Raw genomic sequence first — 23,451 nt, forward strand, 5'->3', positions numbered from 1 at the left:
GTCAATGAATGTGGTAAAATAAGGAATTGAACAGCCATCAGAATTGCTCTTAATTTGAGAGACGTTGTCTTCTGAAGCTTATTTGTGGAATCAACAAAATGCTATGTTCACAACAAGATGTTGAGGGGATTTTCAATTAAAAGAAATGTCTATTTTTTAAAAAAATATATAAATATATTACAGTGGGAGAACAAGTATTTGATACACTGCCGATTTTGCAGGTTTTCCTACTTACAAAGCATGTAGAGTCTGTCATTTTTATCAATAGGTACACTCAACTGTGAGAGACGGAATCTAAAACAAAAATCCAGAAAATCACATTGTATGATTTTAAGTAATTAATTTGCATTTTATTGCATGACATAAGTATTTGATCACCTACCAACCAGTAAGAATTCCGGCTCTCACAGACCTGTTAGTTTTTCTTTAAGAAGCCCTCCTGTCTCCACTCATTACCTGTATTAACTGCACCTGTTTGAACTCGTTACCTGTATAAAAGACACCTGTCCACACACTCAATCAAACAGACTCCAACCTCTCCACAATGGCCAAGACCAGAGAGCTGTGTAAGGACATCAGGGATAAATTGTAGAACCTGTACAAGGCTGGGATGGGCTACAGGACAATAGCCAAGCAGCTTGGTGAGAAGGCAACAACTGTGGCAACAATTATTCGAAAATGAAGAAGTTCAAGATGACGGTCAACCACCCTCGGTCTGGGGCTCCATGCAAGATCTCCACCTCGTGGGCATCAATGATCATGAGGAATGTGAGGGATCAGCCCAGAACTACACGGCAGGACCTGGTCAATTGACCTGAAGAGAGCTGGGACCACAGTCTCAAAGAAAACCATTAGTAACACACTAGCCGTCATGGATTAAAATCCTGCAGCGCACGCAAGGTCCCCCTGCTCAAGCCAGCGCATGTCCAGGCCCGTCTGAAGTTTGCCAATGACCATCTGGATGATCCAGAGGAGGAATGGGGAAAGGTCATGTGGTCTGATGAGACAAAAATAGAGCTTTTTGCTCTAAACTCCACTCGCCGTGTTTGGAGGAATAGAAGGATGAGTACAACCCCAAGAACACCATCCCAACCGTGAAGCATGAGGTGGAAACATCATTCTTTGGGATGCTTTTCTGCAAAGGGGACAGGACGACTGCACCGTATTGAGGGGAGGATGGATGGGGCCATGTATCGCGAGATCTTGACCAACAACCTCCTTCCTCAGTAAGAGCATTGAAGATGGTCGTGGCTGGGTCTTCCAGCATGACAACGACCCGAAACACACAGCCAGGGCAACTAAGGAGTGGCTCCGTAAGAAGCATCTCAAGGTCCTGGAGTGGCCTAGCCAGTCTCCAGACCTGAACCCAATAGAAAACTTTGGAGGGAGCCGAAAGTCCGTATATTGCCCAGCGACAGCCCCGAAACCTGAAGGATCTGGAGAAGGTCTGTATGGAGGAGTGGGCCAAAATCCCTGCTGCAGTGTGTGCAAACCTGGTCAAGAACTACAGGAAACGTATGATCTCTGTAATTGCAAACTAAGGTTTCTGTACCAAATATTCAGTTCTGCTTTTCTGATGTATCAAATACTTATGTCATGCAATAAAATGCAAATTAATTACTTAAAAATCATACAATGTGATTTTCTGGATTTTGTTTTAGATTCCTTCTCTCACAGTTGAAGTGTACCTATGATAAAAATTACAGGACCTCTACATGCTTGTAAGTAGAAAACCTGCAAAATGTCAGTGTATCAAATACTTGTTCTCCCCACTGTATACAGTAGCAGTCAACCATTTTGGACACACTACTCATTCAAGGGGGTTTTTCTTTATTTGTACTATTTTCTACATTGTAAAATAATAGTGAAGACATCAAAACTATGAAATAACACACATGGAATCATGTAGTAACCAAAAAAGTGTTAAACAAATCAAAATATATTTTATATTTGCGATTCCTCAAAGTAGCCACCCTTTGCCTTGATGACAGCTTTGCACATTCTTGGCATTCTCTCAACCAGCTTCACCTGGAATGTTTTTCCAACAGTCTTGAAGAAGTTCCCACATATGCTGAGCACTTGTTGGCTGCTTTTCCTTCACTCTGCGGTCCAACTCCTCCCAAACCATTTCAATTGGGTTGAGGTTCAACTGAGGCCTGGACTTTCTGACGGGCCGCCCCCAGGTGGTGAGGGTAGGAAACAACATCTCCACCCCGCTGATCCTCAACACTGGGGCCCCACAAGGGTGCGTTCTCAGCGCTCTCCTGTACTCCCTGTTCACCCATGACTGCGTGGCCATGCACGCCTCCAACTCAATCATCAAGTTTGCAGACGACACTACAGCGGTAGGCTTGATTTCCAACAACAGCGAGACGGCCTACAGGGAGGAAGTGAGGGCCCTCGGAGTGTGGTGTCAGGAAAATAACCTCACACTCAACGCCAACAAAACAAAGGAGATGATCGTGGACTTCAGGAAACAGCAGAGGGAGCACCCCCTATCCACATCGATGGGACAGTAGTGGAGAAGGTGGAAAGTTTTAAGTTCCTCGGCGTATACATCACAGACAAACTGAAATGGTCCACCCACACAGACAGTGTGGTGAAGAGGGACAACAGCGCCTCTTCAACCTCAGGAGGATGAAGAAATTTGGCTTGTCACCGAAAACACTCACAAACTTTTACAGATGCACAATCGAGAGCATCCTGTCGGGCTGTATCACCGCCTGGTACGGCAACTGCTCCGCCCACAACCGTAAGGCTCTCCAGAGGGTAGTGAGGTCTGCACAACGCATCACCGGGGGTAAACTACCTGCCCTTCTGGACACCTACTACACCACATGTCACAGGAAGGCCAAAAAGATCATCAAGGACAACAACCACCCGAGCCACTGCCTGTTCACGCCGCTATCATCCAGAAGGCGAGGTCAGTACAGGTGCATCAAAGCTGGGACCGAGAGACTGAAAAACAGCTTCTATCTCAAGGCCATCAGACTGTTAAAAATCCATCACTAACATTGAGTGGCTGCTGCCAACATACTGACTCAAATCTCTAGCCACTTTAATAATTCAAAATTGGATGTAATAAATGTATCACTAGTCACTTTAAACAATGCCACTTTATATAATGTTTACATACCCTACATTACTCATCTCATATGTATGTACTGTACTCTATACCATCTACTGCATCTTGCCTATGCCGCACGGCCATCGCTCATCTATATATTTATATGTACAGTGGGGCAAAAAAGTATTTAGTCAGCCACCAATTGTGCAAGTTCACCCACTTAAAAAGATGAGAGAGGCCTGTAATTTTCATCATAGTACACTTCAACTATGACAGACAAAATGAGAAAAAATACAGAAAATCACATTGTAGGATTTTTAATGAATTTATTTGCAAATTATGGTGGAAAATAAGTATTTGGTCAATAACAAAAGTTTATCTCAATACTTTGTTATATACCCTTTGTTGGCAATGACAGAGGTCAAACGTTTTCTGTCTTCACAAGGTTTTCACACACTGTTGCTGGGTATTTTGCCATTGCCTCATGCAGATCTCCCTCTAGAGCAGTGATGTTTTGGGCTGTTGCTGGGCAACACGGACTTTCAACTCCCTCCAAAGATTTCTATGGTGTTGAGATCTGGAGACTGGCTAGGCCACTCCAGACCTTGAAATGCTTCGTACGAAGCCACTCCTTCGTTGCCGGGCGTGTGTTTGGGATCATTGTCATGCTGAAAGACCCAGCCACGTTTCATCTTCAATGCCTTGCTGATGGTAGGCTTTGTTACTTTGTTTTACTTTTTCCCAGCTCTCTTGCAGGTCATTCACTAGTCCCCCCGTGTGGTTCTGGATTTTTGCTCACCGTTCTTGTGATCATTTTGACCCCACGGAGTGAGATCTTGAGAGTGGAGCCCCAGATCGAGGAGATTATCAGTGGTCTTGTATGTCCTTCCATTTCCTAATAATTGCTCCCACAGTTGATTTCTTCAAACCAAGCTGCTACTTATGCAGATTCAGTCTTCCCAGCCTTGGTGCAGGTCTACAATTTTGTTTCGTTGGTGTCCTTTGACAGTTCTTTGGTCTTGGCCATAGTGGAGTTTGGAGTTGTGAGTGTTTGAGGTTGTGGATAGGTGTCTTTTATACTGATAACAAGTTCAAAACAGGTGCCATTAATACATGGTACGAGTGGGGACAGAGGAGCCTCTTAAAGAAGAAGTTACAAGTCTGTGAGAGCCAGAAATCTTGCTTGTTTGTAGGTGACCAAATACTTATTTTCCACCATAATTTGCAAATAAATTCATAAAAAATCCTACAATGTGATTTTCTGGATTTCTTTTTCTAATTTTGTCTGTCATAGTTGAAGTGTACCTATGATGAAAATTACAGGCCTCTCATCTTTTTAAGTGGGAGAGCTTGCACAATTGGTGGCTGACAAAATACTTTTTTGCCCCACTGTACATATTCTTATTCCAACCCTTTACATTTGTGTGTATAAGGTAGTTGTTGTGAAATTATTAGATTACTTGTTAGACATTACTGCACAGTCGGAACTAGAAGCACAAGCATTTTGCTACACTCGCCTTAACATCTGCTAACCATATGTATATGACCAATAAAATTTGATTTGATTTGATTACTTCCAACGTTGTGGCAAAATGGCTTAAGGACAACAAAGTCAATGTATTGGAGTGGCCATCACAAAGCCCTGACCTCAATCCCCCCAAAAATGTGTGGGCAGACCTGAAAATGCGTGTGCGAGCAAGCAGGCCTACAAACCTGACTCAGTTACACCAGCTCTGTCAGGAGGAATGGGCCGAAATTCATCCAACTTATTGTGGGAAGCTTGTGGAAGGCTACCCGAAACGTTTTGACTCTCTACTATTATTCTGACATTTCACATTCTTAAAATAAAGTGGTGATCCTAACTGACCTAAGACAGGGAATTTTTACTAGAATTAAATGTCAGGAATTGTGAAAAACTGAGTTTAAATGTATTTGGCTAAGGTGTATGTAAACTTCCGACTTCAACTGTGTGTTTTTTCATAGTTTTGATGTCTTCACTACTATTCTACAATGTAGAAAATAGTAAAAATAAAGAAAAACCCTTGAATGAGTAGGTGTGTCCAAACTTTCGACTGGTACTGTATATATGTCATTTAGCAGAAACGTTTATCCAAAGCGACTTACAGTCAAGCATGCACATATATTACATATGGGTGGTGCCAGGAATTGAAGCCACTACTCTGGTGTTACAAGTACCATGCTCTACCAACTGAGCTGCAATGGACTATGCTACAGAGGTTTATGTTGTCTGCTCATACCAACATCAGTTCAGGCAACACGGAATACCATGTGCTCCGAGTTAATAATCAGAACAAAATGTTATCTGGGATGTCAACATATGTGATCAAAACAATATTAACGTCTCCTCTCAAATGAGCAGCTGCTTTTGTTAAACAGATAAATGAAGAAATGAGGATATAAATTAATAAATATATGTGAGACAATTAGACAAATGAGAGAAGAATAATGAAGGATAACAGGCACATGACAGAGCTGCTACTCACTGGCTGTGGGGTGGGTTTGGGCTCCGTGGATTTGACGTGGAGATGCGTCATCATGGCTTGCAGACGCTCTTTGTCTTTCGCTAGCTGTAATGAGAAGGAAAAAAATGAAATCCTTTACGAACAGAAATCTAATTCTCTGTAGTACAATCCAACACATGATGTTCTTTCTCAGTGTTTGTCATATATACAGTAGGAAGTAGTTTTATAATATGCTAGGCTGATGTGATGATAAACCTTTGTGCATTTTGATACCTTAGTCGTCATGCACGAGTCTACCTTGCCATGTCTCTTCTTCAAGGTCAAACTACAAATGTTTTGTCTTAATTTGTTCACTCTGTTGTCGCAGAGAATTTTCCATTATGAAAAATGTATCAACGCCTACAAAAATGTTGATTAATTAGAATCCATATAATACAGTAGTTCACATTTCCTGTTGCTGCAGGATTATTTTCCTGCAGTGAGAAACTGTTCAAATTACGATAGAATATCTGTATACTCTGTGTCCCATTGCCAATAACAAACTCTGGATCTGCCTGCATGTCCTAAACTGTCCTCTCTGTTTTACAGTAGCTGCCAGGTCAGATTATAGAGATATGCTGGGTTAGGAGGAGGACGTGTCTGATAAATTCTCACTCTTTGAGTTGCTCTCAATGACACACAACCAGAGCGGAAATAATGAGTATGACGGTAGTGTGGTGCAATGCTTAAGGAACTGAACTTGTAACCTCATCGTTCAAGGTTACAATTCTGTTAATCATGAAACTTTGTACCTTAAGTCTACTGTATACAGCACATAATATGTTATACATAAACATGCCATTGATTCGAAAGCCTGCTTAGCAACAAGAAATTTGACAAAAATAGCAGTTAGTTAATGGCATGGTTTGTTGTGGCTACCTTTCAGTTGTAATAAAACATGTGCAAACCTTCCACAGAGACACCTGACTCCAGCCTAGAAGGGACGGTTTTATAGTGACCAGTTAGAAAGTGTTCAAACCCACCTCTCCACAGACCCATACCAACACACACTAATGGACCAACAGTGTCCCATCCATTTTGCCATAAGTGCATACTTAATGTACATTATACTTAATGTACATACTGATTGCATATTTCCAGGMTCCGTCTTAGGGAAGAAGTTCCTACCAGGCCACTCATACTGATGACTACATTAATATCTCTGATCGCCATTATTTGTGAGAAATTTTGCATCTTCCTATTCCAATAAACCCAGTCGACAGCCCATCGTCGGCTGCTGCCTGAGCATTTCAAGAAGTGTTTTATTGTTGGTGCCAAACAGTTAAAAGTAATAAATATCTTTAAAACCCAGTCAAATTCAAAATGTAATTATCTTCTCTACTTAGCCCCGGGGCCCTTCATATATCTTTGCCTGGCTGTCATGCATACATAACACATTTTTAATGACTGGTTACTCACAAATGTACAAAATCATTTCATTCTTCCACCCCCCTCCATGTGTGACCCATGGTTCATTTCTGCGAGACAAGGAGGGGGCAGTAGACAGAGGAAGTGTCAGGAAAGGAGCCACAAATATTTGGGGCGAAAACAAAACTGGAGACAATACCTGCAGTTCCAGCTGCTGTACAACCTGCATTTGCACCCGACACTGGGCTGTGCTCCTGTCGTCCAGGGCGTGCTCATTGTTGAGATGCCTGAGAGAAAAGAGAAAACAAAGATTCTCAGCTCAGTGTGTCTTCACATGGTTGAACTGCAGCCTTTTATACAATTTGACACAAATCCTATCATGCTTTATGTGATTACGTGATCTAGTAATTCCTCTGTACGGGTACTGTGGGAATAACGTAGGAATGTCTGGTGTACACACGCACATATAATAATGGGTAAAGACTGTGCAGATCTAGAAGTATAAAACTACCCAAATATTACCAGGATTTGTATAACAATATATGCATAACCTGAAAAGGAATAATCCTTTAAGCAAAGAAGAATGGAATCCATATTTCATGAGGTGGCCATATCTGCTCAAACTTAACTTCATAGATAAGAAAAATGACTTAAGAATTTCAGGTTGGTTTCATTTAGTAAATTATGCAGTGCTTCAGTGTGCACCCTTTCTCTTTAAAGATGGTACCATCCTTCTCTGGTCGGCACATTCTCCTTATTTTGGTGTATTTTTCGGTTAATTATGTCATCAAGATTTAGAGATCTCAAATGAAGCCAGAAGGAAAGGCAAAGGACAACAAGAAGAAGATAGATGGAATCTGTCAAAAACTTGCATTATGAATATAATTATGCATGATTATTTTATTCTGCAAAGATGTTCTCTTTTTCTGCACGTTTATAACTAATCTAAATAAGTAGCTTGCCCAGCAGCAGACAGGGTTTTTCCCGTGATTTATATAAAATGGTAGAGATAAGGTTCACAAGTGAAGGAAATATGATTGGAGGATTTTTATCAGCCTCTGCATGAATTACTGTTTGAAAATGCTTATGCAGGGGCATTTCATTAATCATTTAATCATAATCCGAGCAGGATGTTTGAACTGATTTCACAAATACCCTTTCATTTCACTACTTCATTATGCTCGCTAATGGATCCAATATATTATATATATCATAAATGATATCACATCTTCGGTGACCATATAGGTCACTGTCACTAGGCATGCCTCTATGCGCTCACAGTGGCGCCGGCGGAGGAAGGAATGGTGTGTGACGTGCCTGTCTTCTCAAATGCACTTTTTCTGTCATTTACTGCAAATCAAATGTAGCCAGACCTGACCGGTGCAGCAGCAGTGACAGGCCGGACTGATATGATGGCTCAATAAATCTAAAGGCCTCCCTGGCAATTTTGTTGTGGGCTGATTGCTTAACATACAGACAACACGTTTGTGCATTAAAAAACACACAGACACACACAAAACAGAGATATGTGAAGAATGGGAAAATGGATGGCATTCTGCTTGGATGTGAAGGTTTCGCTTCTAGTGGGCTATTTTCAACCTTGGGGAATTAAAATCTTTATGGAAAATACACTGCTTTTCAGATGGCCGTGTTATATATACAAATATATATATATGAATTACTGTATATATATATTCAGTATTTCAATTGTATTATTTTGACAAAAAGACAGAAATGAGAAAAGGCATATCTAAGGAAAGTGTAGACGAGAACCATGGCTGCTGAAATCAATTCTGTCCACTCTCAGCTTTACATTTATCTTAATTAAATAAAAGGCCATTTAATTAAGTAGGTTGGGAATTGAAACTGGTAAACATTTCAGAACGTCTAACTAAAATTTGAAAGAAAAAAAGGAGTAAGTAAAGACATTTGAACTTCAATTTAAACGGCATAGACCACATTTTCAATAAAGGGTGCCCTACGTGATGAGCTTTAGAATTTCTCTGTGCACAGAAACCATGCACCTTGCTTCTTTTCATCCTTTGTTACATTATATATTTTTTATTCTAATGACATGGAGAGCCACAGTGCATAATTAATGAAAATATTCAAATGAAATATTCAAATGGCTCCTAATGCAGCCATGCGAAGAGCATCTGGATACAGGGAGCTAGTTGGGGATACAAGGAGCTAGCTGGGGATATAGGGAGCTAGCTGGGGATACAGGGAGCTAGCTGGGGATACAGGGAGCTAGTTGGGGTTACAAGGACCTAGCTGGGGATACAGGGAGCTAGTTGGGGATAAAGGGAGCTAGCTGGGGATACAGGGAGCTAGTTGGGGATACAAGGAGCTAGCTGGGGATACAGGGAGCTAGTTGGGGATACAAGGAGCTAAGCTGGGATACAGGAGAGCTAGCTGGGAGACACGGGAGCTAGCTGGGGATACAGGGAGCTAGTTGGGGATATAGGGAGCTAGCTGGGGATAAAAGGAGCTAGCTGGGGATACAGGGAGCTAGTTGGGGATACAGGGAGCTTAGTTGGGGATACAAGGAGCTAGCTGGGGATACAGGGAGCTAGTTGGGATATAGGGAGCTAGCTGGGGGATATAGGGAGCTAGCTGGGGATACAGGGAGCTAGCTGGGGATACAGGGAGCTAGTTGGGGATACAGGGAGCTAGTTGGGGATACAAGGAGCTAGCTGGGGATACAGGGAGCTAGTTGGGGATACAGGGAACCAGCTAGGGATACAGGGAGCTAGCTGGGGATACAGGGAGCTAGCTGGGGATACAGGGGATTGGCATCGAGAGAGACTATGAATGTTGGCATGTGTCACTTTCTGTACTTTAAATGAAGCAGATTTTAAAAGCTTTCTGGCAGGATGACAGCCCCTAACATAAATTGACACAATAAAACAAGTTAAATAGACATTCCTTAAAGTCAGCTTTTTACATATCATTTAGGCTGCTTTCCTTTTTTATTGGTTTTAATTAGATACACTGGACCCGTTACTTTGGACCAGCCCGATGCCACATGTCCATATAGCTGACCATGTGTAAATTAGAATGTCTATTTTCATAGTTTTTTATAAAAACTATTTGCACATCAGTTAAAACCTAATTTTTTTAATATGAAATATTCAATTGAAAAAATCAATGATTTTTAAGAAACAATTTTTAGGACACGTGTTGAGAAATATGAAAAATAACATTGTCTACAAAAGAAGTAATATCCACCAAATAGTCTATTCTTTCTTAAGCAATTGTCAGAGAGTGTTGCGGTATGAGTCAGTTAGTTTTATGAGTGACAGAGAGAGGCAGAGGGCAAGAGTGCAATGCAGTGTTTCACTAGCTGTGACCTTTGAATGGTCACTGAAGAGGGGTTCTTGACCCTCACCAATCTCTGCTGTGAACTAGACCCCACCCCACACAGCACTGGATTGAAAACAGGAATAGGATTTGACCCTTTTTATTTTTCAAGATAGTGCATGTAGGCATGTTGTCTTTAAAATGCATAATACATATGCACACAGTTTAAAACACACTTCAGTCCATTGTTAGTTGTTACTGCTGGCATGCCGAGCTGAAATCTGGTTGACGTTAGAGTCCTCCTCACCTTTCCCACTCTCCAATACAGTACTCAGTGTTCTGCTGTCTCTTATACACACTCTCTACTGTCTCCTCCGGTTCACTTCCACCATATCTATCCACCCCAACAATCTTTTATGAAGGTGTTATTAGCATATGCCTGATTTATTGTTTGTTTGTATTTGTGATTCTCTTGGAGACGTGAAGTAAGCATCAGTCTCTGGGTTTCATGTGGAAGTGCTTAAGGGTTTCAGAGTTAACACCTTGGTGAGCTGCTCATTCTCCTGCCCTCTGTTAAACAAAGGCAGCTTTGTGGAGAATCTTCCAATGTTTTCTTAACATGTTCCAAGTAGTTTAGTCAGGCAACTAAAGTAAACAAGATGTTGCCATGATAACAACACTTGTAAAAACATAGCAGAGTGACTTAGATACTTTTTTCTAAGGAGAGCTTTACCTGGTGCACAGATTGTAATTCCTCTCTCTTCTATAAACAAAGGGTGAGGCAATGTCAGAATGCAATGCATAGTGATGGATTGAAGGGGACACTCACAAAACTGAAATGTTGAGGGAGAAAAAAGAGACATCTGTTTTTCTCATTTGTAATGAACAACTTGGTAAAATGTGTTATAAACAGAGAAAAAAACGACTCCAACTTTCTGTGATTTCTCTCTGTAAACTGAAATCCAAGGTAGCTCACATTATTATCATCAAAAATGATTTCAAACGTGTTTTGTGGTGCTGCAAACATTTTAGGGTACTTTTTAAAACCACCTTCTCTCGAAGTGGCTGGTTGCATACGATGAAATGAGAAGTTAAACACAGAGTAGGAACAGCAGAAGTGTAAGTGACCGTAAAGCTTCCACCTATCTCCTGTGTGTTTGTGAGGGACCTCTGTGTACTGTGACTGCTAGGCCCAGGATAATGGAATTGTGTCATATCTTGTTTAAAGTGCTACTAATCCGGGGCAACAGACACCCATTGATCTGCTGCCACAGCACAGATGTTTTCATCCTCTGTCTCTGTAGCCATGGTGGTGTTATGTGTTGGATTACCCATAGAACAATGCACACAAGTTTACTTAGTAAACCAGGGTTAGGCCTATACAGGGGATGATACAGTACAACGAAGGCCCAGTTCAAAGTGGATATGAATTAGAAGAAGAAGCCAAAACCCTGAGACTGGTTCAGTTTGAGAGGGTCCAGTGGACATGGTATTGATTGAGTTTGTTGATGAGTAGAACTACTGAAACTGACTAAGTACAAGACGTGAAAATAAGTTAGTTCTGGTGCTGTTATTAAGGGGTGAAATAGAGATACAGCTAGTTAGGCAGCTGAGAGACAAAAAGAGATTCAGAGCAAGAGAACGACAGCAGGAGAGAAGAAGAGAATAGCAAACAGAGCGAGAGAGAAAGAAAGCAAGGGAAATACAGAAAGAGCTGAGTGAGGAAAGCAAAAGCACAAATCCCTGTCCAGTGACAAGGACAAACATGCGGAGCTCCCTGAGTGTTGGCTGCCACAGATAAACATTCTCCCGTTGTTTGTTTGGGAAAAATGGCCAGAATCACCATGGGGACTGCACTTATCACATGAATTAGAGGCCCCTGCAGGGCCCAGTGGAGACCACACCCCATCACTATCATAGAGGAACAACAACACACCTAGCATCCACTCACACACACACACTCACACGCGCACGCGCACACACACAAACACACACACACACAAACAGTAAGTAACCCGTTGCACCTGTAGTGTCACTAAGCCCCAGGGGAAACATAGCCTTAATCGGCCCAAGAAGAGGGCCAAGCGGAGGGGGAACTTAGACAAGACACTGGAATGTCTGACGAAGAAAACAGAACAGTGACATGCAGCCTAAAAGCTATGAAACTTACTTCAGGAATGACTGGAAGTCCTCAAACACCGCCTCGCATCCAGGCCACTTGCAAACCCCGTGCCCATAGAGCGGGTGACTGTGGTGAGAGTGTTGGTAGTCGTCTAGCGTGGATCTGTAAGAGACAGACAAAGATATAAACACAAACATTAATTCCTACTTATTAACAGTGTCAGTGCGAACAATGTTTCATTGGCATGTTACAGAAGTACACCACTTAAAGTTGAGGATGTTGATGGGTTTGGTGAGAATTCCCCTTGTGTTGCCTCAAAACAAAAGCCTTCCTTTGAGTTGACCTTTGAACTGCGGGCAGTGTGAAATCAGTGTAACTTTGTGATCTCTGCTTCCTCTCTGGCTGGAGGGGGTGGTCCTTGTAGGGGCAGTCCTTGTGAGAGGGACCAAAAGCAATCAATATGTCATTATTTACTGTCAGTGATCCGAGTAGCTGCCCACTTTGATCCAGGCAGCCAGGGGTTCCCTAAGACCTTACTGCTGAACCCTTTCCCAGAACCCACCTGGAGGAACAGACAACAGGAAGCCCCCAAATCTATCTGCCAGCTTCCCTTCAAGCACAAACAGTAAACACCAAACACTCCCGTCTGCTAGCAATTTATTTACCGGTCAACGGACGGACCAACCGACGTCAGCAGGGACCAAACGCGCACATCGGAGGAGCGGCTTACGGTTTCACAACATCAGCTGTAAATACAACTTCCATATAGCATTGCAAGTCGAAGTATGATGCAGAGGCATGCGCGTGTAGAGAACGAGACAGTCTACCATATGGAGACAGGCACTGTACAAGCCACACAAGTGTCAGCTACAAGAGCCTGGGGAACTGTCCTGTATCACTACCACCTGTGTTTCTAGTGGCCCTGTAGTCTAGCACACCACTGCAGCTTACATACTGGCCCGTTCTGCAGGAGGCTGAGAAGGGAGAGGGCAAGGGAAGATTCATTAGACCCAAATCCTCACAGATTCATATGGAGATGCTCTGTGTGTCTTTTGCTCTCCTTAGGATGACTGTTAAAAATCCCTCGCAAAATTGAACCATTCCTAACGCATCCATCTGCAATGCATTAAAAATAAAGAAGCAAAGCTTTAACTCAAGAGGGTCGTCACAGGTTTTCTTGTGTTATAATTACTTGCTTAAGAGTTCACATTGTTCATAACATGTGATAATTGCATTGCAATTAGGGAGCAGTGAAGCATTCATGAATGTGTTTAACATTKAAAAAATCTGAAATATAAAAAATATATATGAATTATGCATATGCATTAAGACCTCTGTTTTGATACAGCTAATAAATAGATGGTAGAATAAGTATTATAATGACTTTTTTTAAAGAAAATGTGTGGACTGGTGAATGTAGCGCTGATTTTATATTTAAAGAGATGCTTTTAAAATGATTTCCGAGTAGCCCTGTTGGTTAATTGTGTATTAATAAGATATTGAATTGTCGAGTGTGTGCTGGGAGTCAGTGAGCACAGAACTCTGAAGGAGCTTGTGGCAGAAAGGCCCTTTTAAACAGCAGATGACTAAACAGTGGTAAATGACAGAATTTACACCAAATGAGCTACATTAGTGCAATAGGAGAAGTGCCTGGGATTCTGGGGGGTTCTCCCTATTGTGAGCTCATTCTCATTCAGCACTAGGAGAGAAAAAACCTCTCCTCAGCTCTCTCTCTCTCAGATCCTATGGTGGAGTTAAATGTGACTCSCACCCTGGGCAGGTCTGTCAGGATGCTATTATTGTCAGGCTGCCTGGGGGAAGATAACTCTAATGATCTTGTAACAGCAATGAGGGAAACCATGCCATCTGCATCCTGTATAGAATAGGAACAAAAAGCTTCTCTACCTAGACAGAACATGGCCAAATCTTCCAGGTGTTGTTTATCCGTACACACCAACAACACATAGGCATACCATAATGCCGGCAAAAAGACAACCACAGCACACAATCTGTCTGTTTTTGAGGACAGTGACTTATATCATCAACAAGGCATGATCCTAGGGACTATAAAGTACACTGGGGCACTCAGTGTGATTATTGGTAGCTAACAGAGAGAGGATTGATATTTCTACCAAGCTGGGTCAGTCTGGACATGGCCTGTCTGGAAAGCCAGTCACAACATGGTCTATCATCTCTCAGAGTGGGTATCGATGACTGCCTGCTCTTCTGTGGCCTCCCTAGGGCTCTCCAGACCCCCCGCCAATCAAGGGTTTACCCCGTAATTATTTAATTATAATTTTACGTGTGTAAAACAAATTAAAGGCAAGAAAGGGGCGTGTCGTGCCAAATCAGATTATTTATCTCCTTAACAGATTGCTGAGCTGAAGTCCCTGAGCTGTGGTTACTGATGGTTGCTGGGAWGTAAGTGGGCCAAATGCTATGTGAGAAGAATGTTCTCGCTCTCCCTCTCTCCAGCTCTCCCTCGCTTTCTATCTCCATCTCTCTCTGTCTCTCTCTCTCTTTCTCTCTCCATATATCTCTTTCCATCTCTCTATCTCCATATCCCTCTCTCTACACTCTTAGAAAAAAGGGACCAAAAAGGGTTCTCCTATGGGGACAGCCAAAGAACCCTTTTGGAACCCTGTTTTCTAAGAGTGCAAAGAGAGGGATATGGAGATAGAGAGATGGGAAGAGATATATGGAGAGAGAGAGAGAGACATAGAGAGAGAGACAAGGAGATAGAAAGAGATGGATGTGTACTTTTTCTCCATCTCTCTCTCTCTATCTCCATGTCTCTCTCTCTCCATCTCCATGTCTCTCTCTCTCCATCTCCATGTTTCTCTCTCTCCATCTCCATGTCTATCTCTCTCCATGTCTATCTCTCTCCATCTCTCTCTCTCTCACACAGAGAATGAGCGCAGCATAGGGATGGGGAATTTAAGTCAGATACAGATTGGATGCATTTCATTTAAATAAGCAAGTCATTGAACTAAGAGACCTGGCTCACAGGGGTATTTCTCTCCTCACATCCCAAAACTCAGACCAGGATGAATGACAGACAAACATGCCTTCACCATATTGGCGTGATTCAGTCAGGATCCCTGTCTGTGAGTGAGGGCTCTTTGAGGCTGCTAAAAGCTGGGGCAACGTCTCATCTGCGCCGGCAGTGATTGAATTTCTCCTCCTTCCTTAAGACGGAAGTGAAAAGGCTGTGAATAATGCCTGTGGATGCACTTAAGGTTTTAGTTGCAGGCGTCGCTGTGCCTGGGCAGATTTTATATGACACATGAAACTAACTACATGGTACTTAGGGCTAGCTGTAAACCAATCTGAGCCCGGGCGGGAATGCAGGTCCATCAGCAGAGTGGCTTGTTTCTGTTGCATGACAAAAGGACTTACAAAACCACATCAATTAAAAGTTCATTAAGTTCAGCGCTAGGAGGATGAGTGGATGCTCTCTATTTACACCCAGCCCAGGCCATTATCTAAAACCTGATTATTCAAATCCCTGGATTATAACAGACATTTCTCACAGCCTTGCATGGAATAATCACGCCACATAATATTTCCTTAATTTTTTATTCTTCCCAAGGATTCTGATTAGAATGGTGTCTGCATCATCAAAAGAGAGGAATAATATTCTTTATAGTTATATGATTTAAGCACATGGAAATTAACACAAGCAAGGATTATTGGTTGTATGAATTTAAATAAGCATCATGCAATGTTTAATAGGGATGTTGTAATGCTCATTTATGTCAGTCATCTATATTTTAAAGCCGGGTTTGGAAACCTTTTTTTGCCATCCACAGCAGAGAGACGGGTGAGAAATCACCTGCTTGGGTTTCTACTCTGAATATTCAACCCCAGATTGCCTCCTTCACTTGAACGTGTGCTAAACTGCTGTTGACGTCTTTTTTCATCTCTGACAGGGAGCGCAAGGCGTCGGGGGCAGGCTTTCACACACGTCTTCTCCAATGTTTCATGGAGCCTTCAGCTGGGCCTTGTTGTTTCTCTCTTCCCACTGATGGTTGTTGTTGTTGGTTCACATCTGAAGACGTGTGATGGAGGGAGCGTGTCAATATTTCCCCCTCCGATTAATCTTCAGCCATAGGGACTAGAGCACTGACTGACTGGCTAACTGACTGACTGAGCAGACTGGATGCACCAGAGCCTCTGGATACTGTCTGCAGTGAGCTAAGAGAGGTGTCACTGGAGCTTGCTGTGTGGTGTGTGTGTGTGTGTGTGTGTGTGTGTGTGTGTGTGGTGTGTGTGTTGTGTGTGTGTGTGTGTGTGTGTGTGTGTGTGTGTGTGGTGTGTGTGTGTGTGTGTTGTGTGTGTGTGTGTGTGTGTGTGTGTGTGTGTGTGTGGCTGGACAGTGTGTGTGTGTGTGTGTGAAAAGGACAGGGGGTTTATTTGAGTTTCCATGTAACGTGTAAGCGAAATATGGCCATTCTTGTGAGACATTATAGTCAAAATACTGATGTCATACCACTTGACCTAAAATGTCTCACATTATCTTGAAATAAATGTACACCACAGGTTCAAAAGTCGGGGTCACTTAGAAATGTCCTTGTTTTTTAAAGTAAGGAAATGTTTTGTCCATTAAAATAACATAAAATTGATCAGAAATACAGTGTAAGACATTGTTAATGTAATGACTATTGTAGCTGGAAACGGCAGATTTTGTATGGAATATCTACATAGGCGTACAGAGACCCATTATCAGCAACCATCACTCCAGTGTTCCAATGTCACGTTGTGTTAGCTAATCCAAGTTTATCATTTTAAAAGGCTAATTGATCATTAGAAAACCCTTTTGCAATTATGTTAGCACAGCTGAAAACAGTTTTTCTGATTAAAGGAGCAATAAAACTGGCCTTCTTTAGACTAGTTAAGTATCTGGAGCAAAAGCATTTGTGGGTTCGATTACAGGCTCGAAATGACCGGAAACAAATAACTTTCTTCTGAAACTCGTCAGTCTATTCTTGTTCTGAGAAATTAAGGCTATTCCATGCAAGAAATTGACAAGAAACTGAAGATCTCGTACAACGCTGTGTACTACTCCTTAACCAGAATAGAAAGAGGAGTGGGAGGCCCCGGTGCACAACTGAGCAAGAGGACAAGTACATTACAGTGTCTAGTTTGAGAAACAGATGCCTCACAAGTCCTCAATTGGGCCAGCATCCCGGAGTCGCCTCTTCACTGTTAACGTTGAGACTGGTGTTTTGCGGGTACTATTTAATTAAGCTGCCAGTTGAGGACTTTTGAGGCGTCTGTTTCTCAAACTAGACAAACCATACAAAATCAGCCGTTTCCAGCTACAATAGTCATTTACAACATTAACAATGTCTACACTGCATTTCGGATCAATTTTATGCTATTTTAATTAACAAAACATGTGCTTTTCTTTCAAAAACAAGGACATTCCTAAGTGACCCCAAACTTTTGAACGGTAGTGTATGTGATGAACTAGTATCCTATAATCAGTAAAACATATAGCATTTATTTGCTTCCAAATAAGGCATTCCAAGTTCCCTCATTACGATTGAGAGCAGTGTGAGATCTCCACTACCACCATAGAACACTATCTATCTGCCTGTCTGTGTTTGAACCCCTCTTCACCTCCCTAGGCTTGATGGTTTATAGTGCTAAACGTGTTTTCATCTGCAGTGCTTTCATAATGACACATAGGTTTTGATCAGCGAAACACAAGTCAGATGTTGTGCAGTGAGCTCATGACGCCTGGAGGCTCCTCACCAGCAGTTCAGAGATCAGCGCCTCAGTGCAAGAAAACAAGTCAATGTGTTGGATGCCAAATTAATTCCTTCCTTAAAGACACAGCGGCTCAGGGAAATGTTTCTGAAAACGTACAGATATCACGTCAAGCATCCAGTGAAAAGAGTAGTTGTCTGACATAGATTTTACATTGTATCAACATACTTTTCAAATATTTATAGTGTATTTTTTACATCATGTAATATTAAACAGTCTCTGTTTGACATATTCAAATTAACGTTGGAATGTACTTGACTTACCTAATATAATGATAATTACTATTTAAATAAAGAATACAGTCAATGAACTGTAGTGTCTGAATTGCTCTGCGTCAATATGTTTGGAACGCCACACCTACAGAAGGCTAGTTGTCATAAACGTCACTATCCGTAAGGAAAGCGAAGGTTGCAGTGTGTGTGTGTTTTTCTGTTGTTGAGAGGACGTTGGTAATTTGAATTGTATTTAACCAAACAGAGCCCTGCAAGTCACAGCTGCAGTTTCCTAAGTGCAACTGAAATAACAGCACCCTTGACCCTCTAATTAATAGTGTGCTGATCCCATTTCCATTACTGCAATCTAAAGTCCAAATCACTCCCTCGCTCCCAGGTGTTTCACTGCAATTCCCAGGTGCATTCTGACACACAGAACAAGCTTGTGTCTTAATGAAAACAGTAAGGTACTTACAAACTATAAATGAATATTCATCTGTGGGCAAAGCCCTGTGGGAACATGTCCATCAACTTAGGCCCCTTCAAGGAATTGCAGTTTTAAATGGGGAATATGTAGGCCTCCTGTTTTCTTTATTCAAAGATGACACTAGAGAACGTCACACATAATGAGTTCCAGTTTTGTTTCATAAAGTAGAAAGGACACATGTATGCCTAGTTGCACCCCAGTTTAGAAAAAGAGGTCAGATTGTGGCAAATGTCATAATCTGTGGTTGTTAAATCAATGAGCAGGACATCCTTAGTGATACATTCAGTCACAACCCATTCCCTGGAAATATAAAACCTATTGTGCCCAGCGTATTACACTGAAGCTGTTGGATCAGGAGGAAGAGGACGACAGACAAGAGAGAGACTCACCCTTCTCTCTTCAGAGAATGGCTCATGTACTGTCCATTGGTGGAGGCGTGTTGGTTGAGGAGGGGCTTCTTGGGGGGTTGTGGCGAGGACAGGTCCAGGCCGCGGCGGCCGTTGCTGTTGCCGCTGTTCTCTTCCTTCAAGTTCGTCACCTCCTTCCACAGCTGCTGAAGCTCTGCTGGATTTATGCCTGAAACAAACAAATTGGATAATTAAATCAATTAACAGCTAATCTAACTCTCCTTCGTCACATAATTAAATCAAAGGGTCTGTAAACAAAGCTGAGTATTAATGAGAAAATATCCCACTAGAGGGTAATGCACTGAGAGCGCTTGTACCCTCCCGCTCTCTCTCTGTGATCTGAAGCGTGTTTGTATACACAAATCCCTGGCATTCACACGCATTTCATGCCCACAGTAAATAATTAACATCCAGACAAGGCATGAAATCTGAATAATCACCATCATTTCTCCTACAAGAGGAGAGGCAGAACACACACAAAAAGTTTACAATAGCAATGTTACAACCAAAACAGCCCACACCCCCCCACCTCCTTCAGAAACAGGACCCTGGGGTAATATTCTGAAAAGCGCATTAATGTGCAAAATACTTAAAGCTCTGCACCGCCTCCAATTGACACAGAAGACTTAAACCTCGTTTAACGAGTCAAGCACACTGCAGCTAACACAGCAGCCTTCTAAAGAGAAACATCCCTTGAAGACAGAAGACATTTTCTTGTGTCGGAACACATACACAGAGAGATCGTGTTTTCTGTGCTGCTGTCTGACAGCCATCCTGACACCCTGGGCCACATTGGGGAGGAGGAAGAATAATGCTGTGTTTGTACACCCCAGTTTCCATGTCTGAGAGAACCTAGCCATTGTTTGCACACAATGTATATGTGTCTGTATATATAGTGTCTGTTACCACTAGCAGGACAAGCCTGCTTTCATTTGACATAAATAAGGCAAAAGCTGATAAGAAAAATTATATTCCGCCCGTGAGGGTATGTTCTCTAGCCGTTTGTATTATGGTTCAGAAATGTATTTGGTTAATCCATATTTTTTATAGCATATTAAAATATCCAATATGGGAATGTGTGCACATTTGTGAATTTAATAGGAGCGCGATGGGCACYACCACTCGTTTAACATTACAATTAATTCAATCTATTCTCAAAATGAGCAATGGCAAATGAAAGATGATTTGCACATGCTTATCTCGGGTGGGTTTATAGTCTCCAGATGTTTTATCGCTCGCTCTATAGATACCAGAAGTGGCCCTTTCAAGCGTCAGATCGTAATACATTTTGCAAAATGCTTAGTRTTAATATATTCCTGTTGTGGAAAATAACTGTAAGATGAAGATCTCAATAAGATCAGCAAAAATATATTTTATTTGATAAGCTACAAAAGATTTTAATTATGCTCGTAATGGAGAACATTGGCCTAATGATGCGAAGGGACTCCAGAGAGACGCAGGGGCTAAGAACTGTGAAATGAGTCTGATAGGATTGCTGTAAATTCACACTAGATCGTTTGCATATCAAAAAGCAGGAAATGATTGCAGGACAAATCAATAACCTTTCCACGTGCTCTCCTCTATTCTGCCTGTCCTGTATTCTCTCATTCTCTCTTTCTGTCTTACTCCTTGATGTACCTTCATCGAAGGACACAGCCCTGACAGACAAAACATGCCAAATGATTCTGTTTGCACAAAAGCATGCTAATCCTACGTTTGTTGCTTCTCACTTGTCTTATTAAAGGCACGTTGTTCTTTTGATGGAGGGAAGGATCCTTGGAGGGAAAGTTTTCTATGATGATGGTTTGTCTGGATGGGGAAGGTCACTGGTAGAGCGAGTGTCCTGTGCTTCGACAGCGGGAACAATAATTTCCCCCCCACTTTGTGCCCAGTGACAGTGGGCGATGTATTTTTAGCCTGTGTGGCTGACAGGGCAGCCCACTCTCCCTCAATTACCAGCCAGTCCTGGTGACCCCGACACCACTGTTTACTCAGATGAAACAGCTCCCATAGACTCCTCTGATGACAGAGGTAACGGACTGGGACCAAGCGGTCTCCTTTATTTCTCTCTCTCCCCCTCTATCCTCCACTCCCACGCCCTTCTCTTATTAAACTACCATGTCCTCATTGGATCTCTGGAAACCGAGGGTCGTTCAAGATAACACCATGAATGACAATAAAATGTAGTGCTATGAAAATCTCAAATAGTATTATATTCTAGGTTTGGACAAACAGCTTTTTATTCTACCTGAGAAGGCAGCATCTGATTTAAATGGTAGACATACAGTATAACATACAGTATAACCCTGATGTCTAAATCTATGGTGGACATACAGTATAACACTGATCTCTAAATCTATGGTGGACATACAGTATAACACTGATCTCTAAATCTATGGTGGACATACAGTATAACCCTGATGTCTAAATCTATGGTGGACATACAGTATAACCCTGATGTCTAAATCTATGGTGGACATACAGTTAACACTGATGTTCTAAATCTATGGTAGACATACAGTATAATACTGATCTCTAAATCTATGGTGACATACAGTATAACACTGATGTTCTAAATCTATGGTGGACATACAGTATAAACCCTGTGTCCTAAATCTATGGTGGACATACAGTATAACACTGATGTCTAAATCTATGGTGGACATACAGTATAACCCTGATGTCTAAATCTATGGTGGAACATACAGTATAAACTGATGTCTAAATCTATGGTGGACATACAGTATAACACTGATTCTAAATCTATGGTAGACATACAGTATAAACTGATGTCTAAATCTATGGTGACATACAGTTAATACGGATTCTAAAATCAACGGTAGACATACAGTATAATACGGATCTCTAAATCTATGGTGGACATACAGTATAACCCTGATGTCTAAATCTATGGTGGACATACAGTATAACACTGATCTCTAAATCCTTTTTTGTATACCTAGTATTTTCAAATGCAGGATTGGTTAATCCTCCCTTTTTCCATTTTTCAACAAACCTATTCCACACACTATAGGTTAAAAATACAGACAAGCACTTTAAAAAATGTATGTTGTTGGAACATTTGATTGATCACCGTCCTGGCAACTCAATTTTACCTCTGCAGATAGCTTAGGCACCCAGACAGGACTTGATCCTCAACCTTTTCCTGTCCTTGTACCTCCGTACCCAGGTGACCATGTTCAAGCAAGCAGAATGTAGATTTAAGGTGCATAATGACATCAGTTGCAGGCCATCATCCACAGAATAAAAAATAGCCCCTATGCTTTGGGCTCTTTCAACTCTGCTGTTGCTTTTCACACAGAGCCAATACCATGGGGGGACGGTGACACCGCTATTAGTTTATTGTTCCATCCGGCAGAGACCTCTGGTGCACCACTGTTTATGTTCCTGTAATCACCGGCCTAGTGATATGCACCCCTTAGGCCTAAAATATGTTAACTCCTAATGCTGCAGGAACTATTACCAATGTCGCGCTGCTGGCCAAATCAATCACTGACTGGGGGAGCGTATTACCTGCCGCTGTCCCTGATGTGCCGCTGCTGCACTGAGAACGGCTTCGTACTTCGCCACATTTTTTGCATTTGTCTTGTCACTGTCCCATTGCCCTCTCCTGGACAACTTAACTGATGTTCTCCAGCGATGAGAGCTCAGTCTGTTACAGTGCAACCTGGGAGGCCATGGAGCCACAAAACACACTTTAGCCAATCAGGCCAGGCACGGAGAGGGGGGAGCAGCGACACATGTGCACACGCATGCACATACACACACACCTGGCAGCTGCACCTGGGAGAAGGGAGAGCGGAGTGTACACTGCTATCTCACTCACTCTCCACAGGTCAAAGGAAAGGCTTTGGGGGGAGGAGGGGAGGTGGGCGCTGGATCAAATGTATATTTATGAGAGTTATATCCTCCCCAAACACATTGTTGTAATTTATAACAGATATTGTCTGACCGCTTCCAAGACTTTGAACATTAATGTCAAAAGAATTTACCGCGAGAGAAACAAATTAAAGTCCAGATAAAGAGAACAACTGGTTGTCATCCAAGTCACTCTTCAAGCTTCTACTAAATGACTTCCTTCACTTCTGGTATTAAATGACTTCCTTCACTTCTGGTATTAAATGACTTCCTTCACTTCTGGTACTAAATTACTTCCTTCACTTCTGG

General features: G+C 42.0%; 1 protein-coding gene across 2 annotated transcripts in view; it reads right to left on the reverse strand.

Moving 5' to 3' along the window:
* LOC111969407 (forkhead box protein P1-B) overlaps positions 1 to 23,451 on the reverse strand; it is a 239,615-nt gene that overhangs the window by 18,374 nt on the left and 197,790 nt on the right. For both annotated transcript variants that reach the window (XM_023995596.3, XM_023995605.3), the window contains exons 11-14: positions 19,246 to 19,432; positions 12,431 to 12,544; positions 7,157 to 7,244; positions 5,572 to 5,655 (exon numbers count right to left, since the gene is read on the reverse strand). In XM_023995596.3, the coding sequence (XP_023851364.1) occupies positions 5,572 to 5,655; positions 7,157 to 7,244; positions 12,431 to 12,544; positions 19,246 to 19,432 (473 nt within the window). The remainder of the gene's footprint in view (positions 1 to 5,571; positions 5,656 to 7,156; positions 7,245 to 12,430; positions 12,545 to 19,245; positions 19,433 to 23,451) is intronic.

This window comes from Salvelinus sp. IW2-2015, linkage group LG1, assembly GCF_002910315.2.
Source record: "Salvelinus sp. IW2-2015 linkage group LG1, ASM291031v2, whole genome shotgun sequence".
NCBI classification, from domain to species: Eukaryota; Metazoa; Chordata; class Actinopteri; order Salmoniformes; family Salmonidae; genus Salvelinus; species Salvelinus sp. IW2-2015.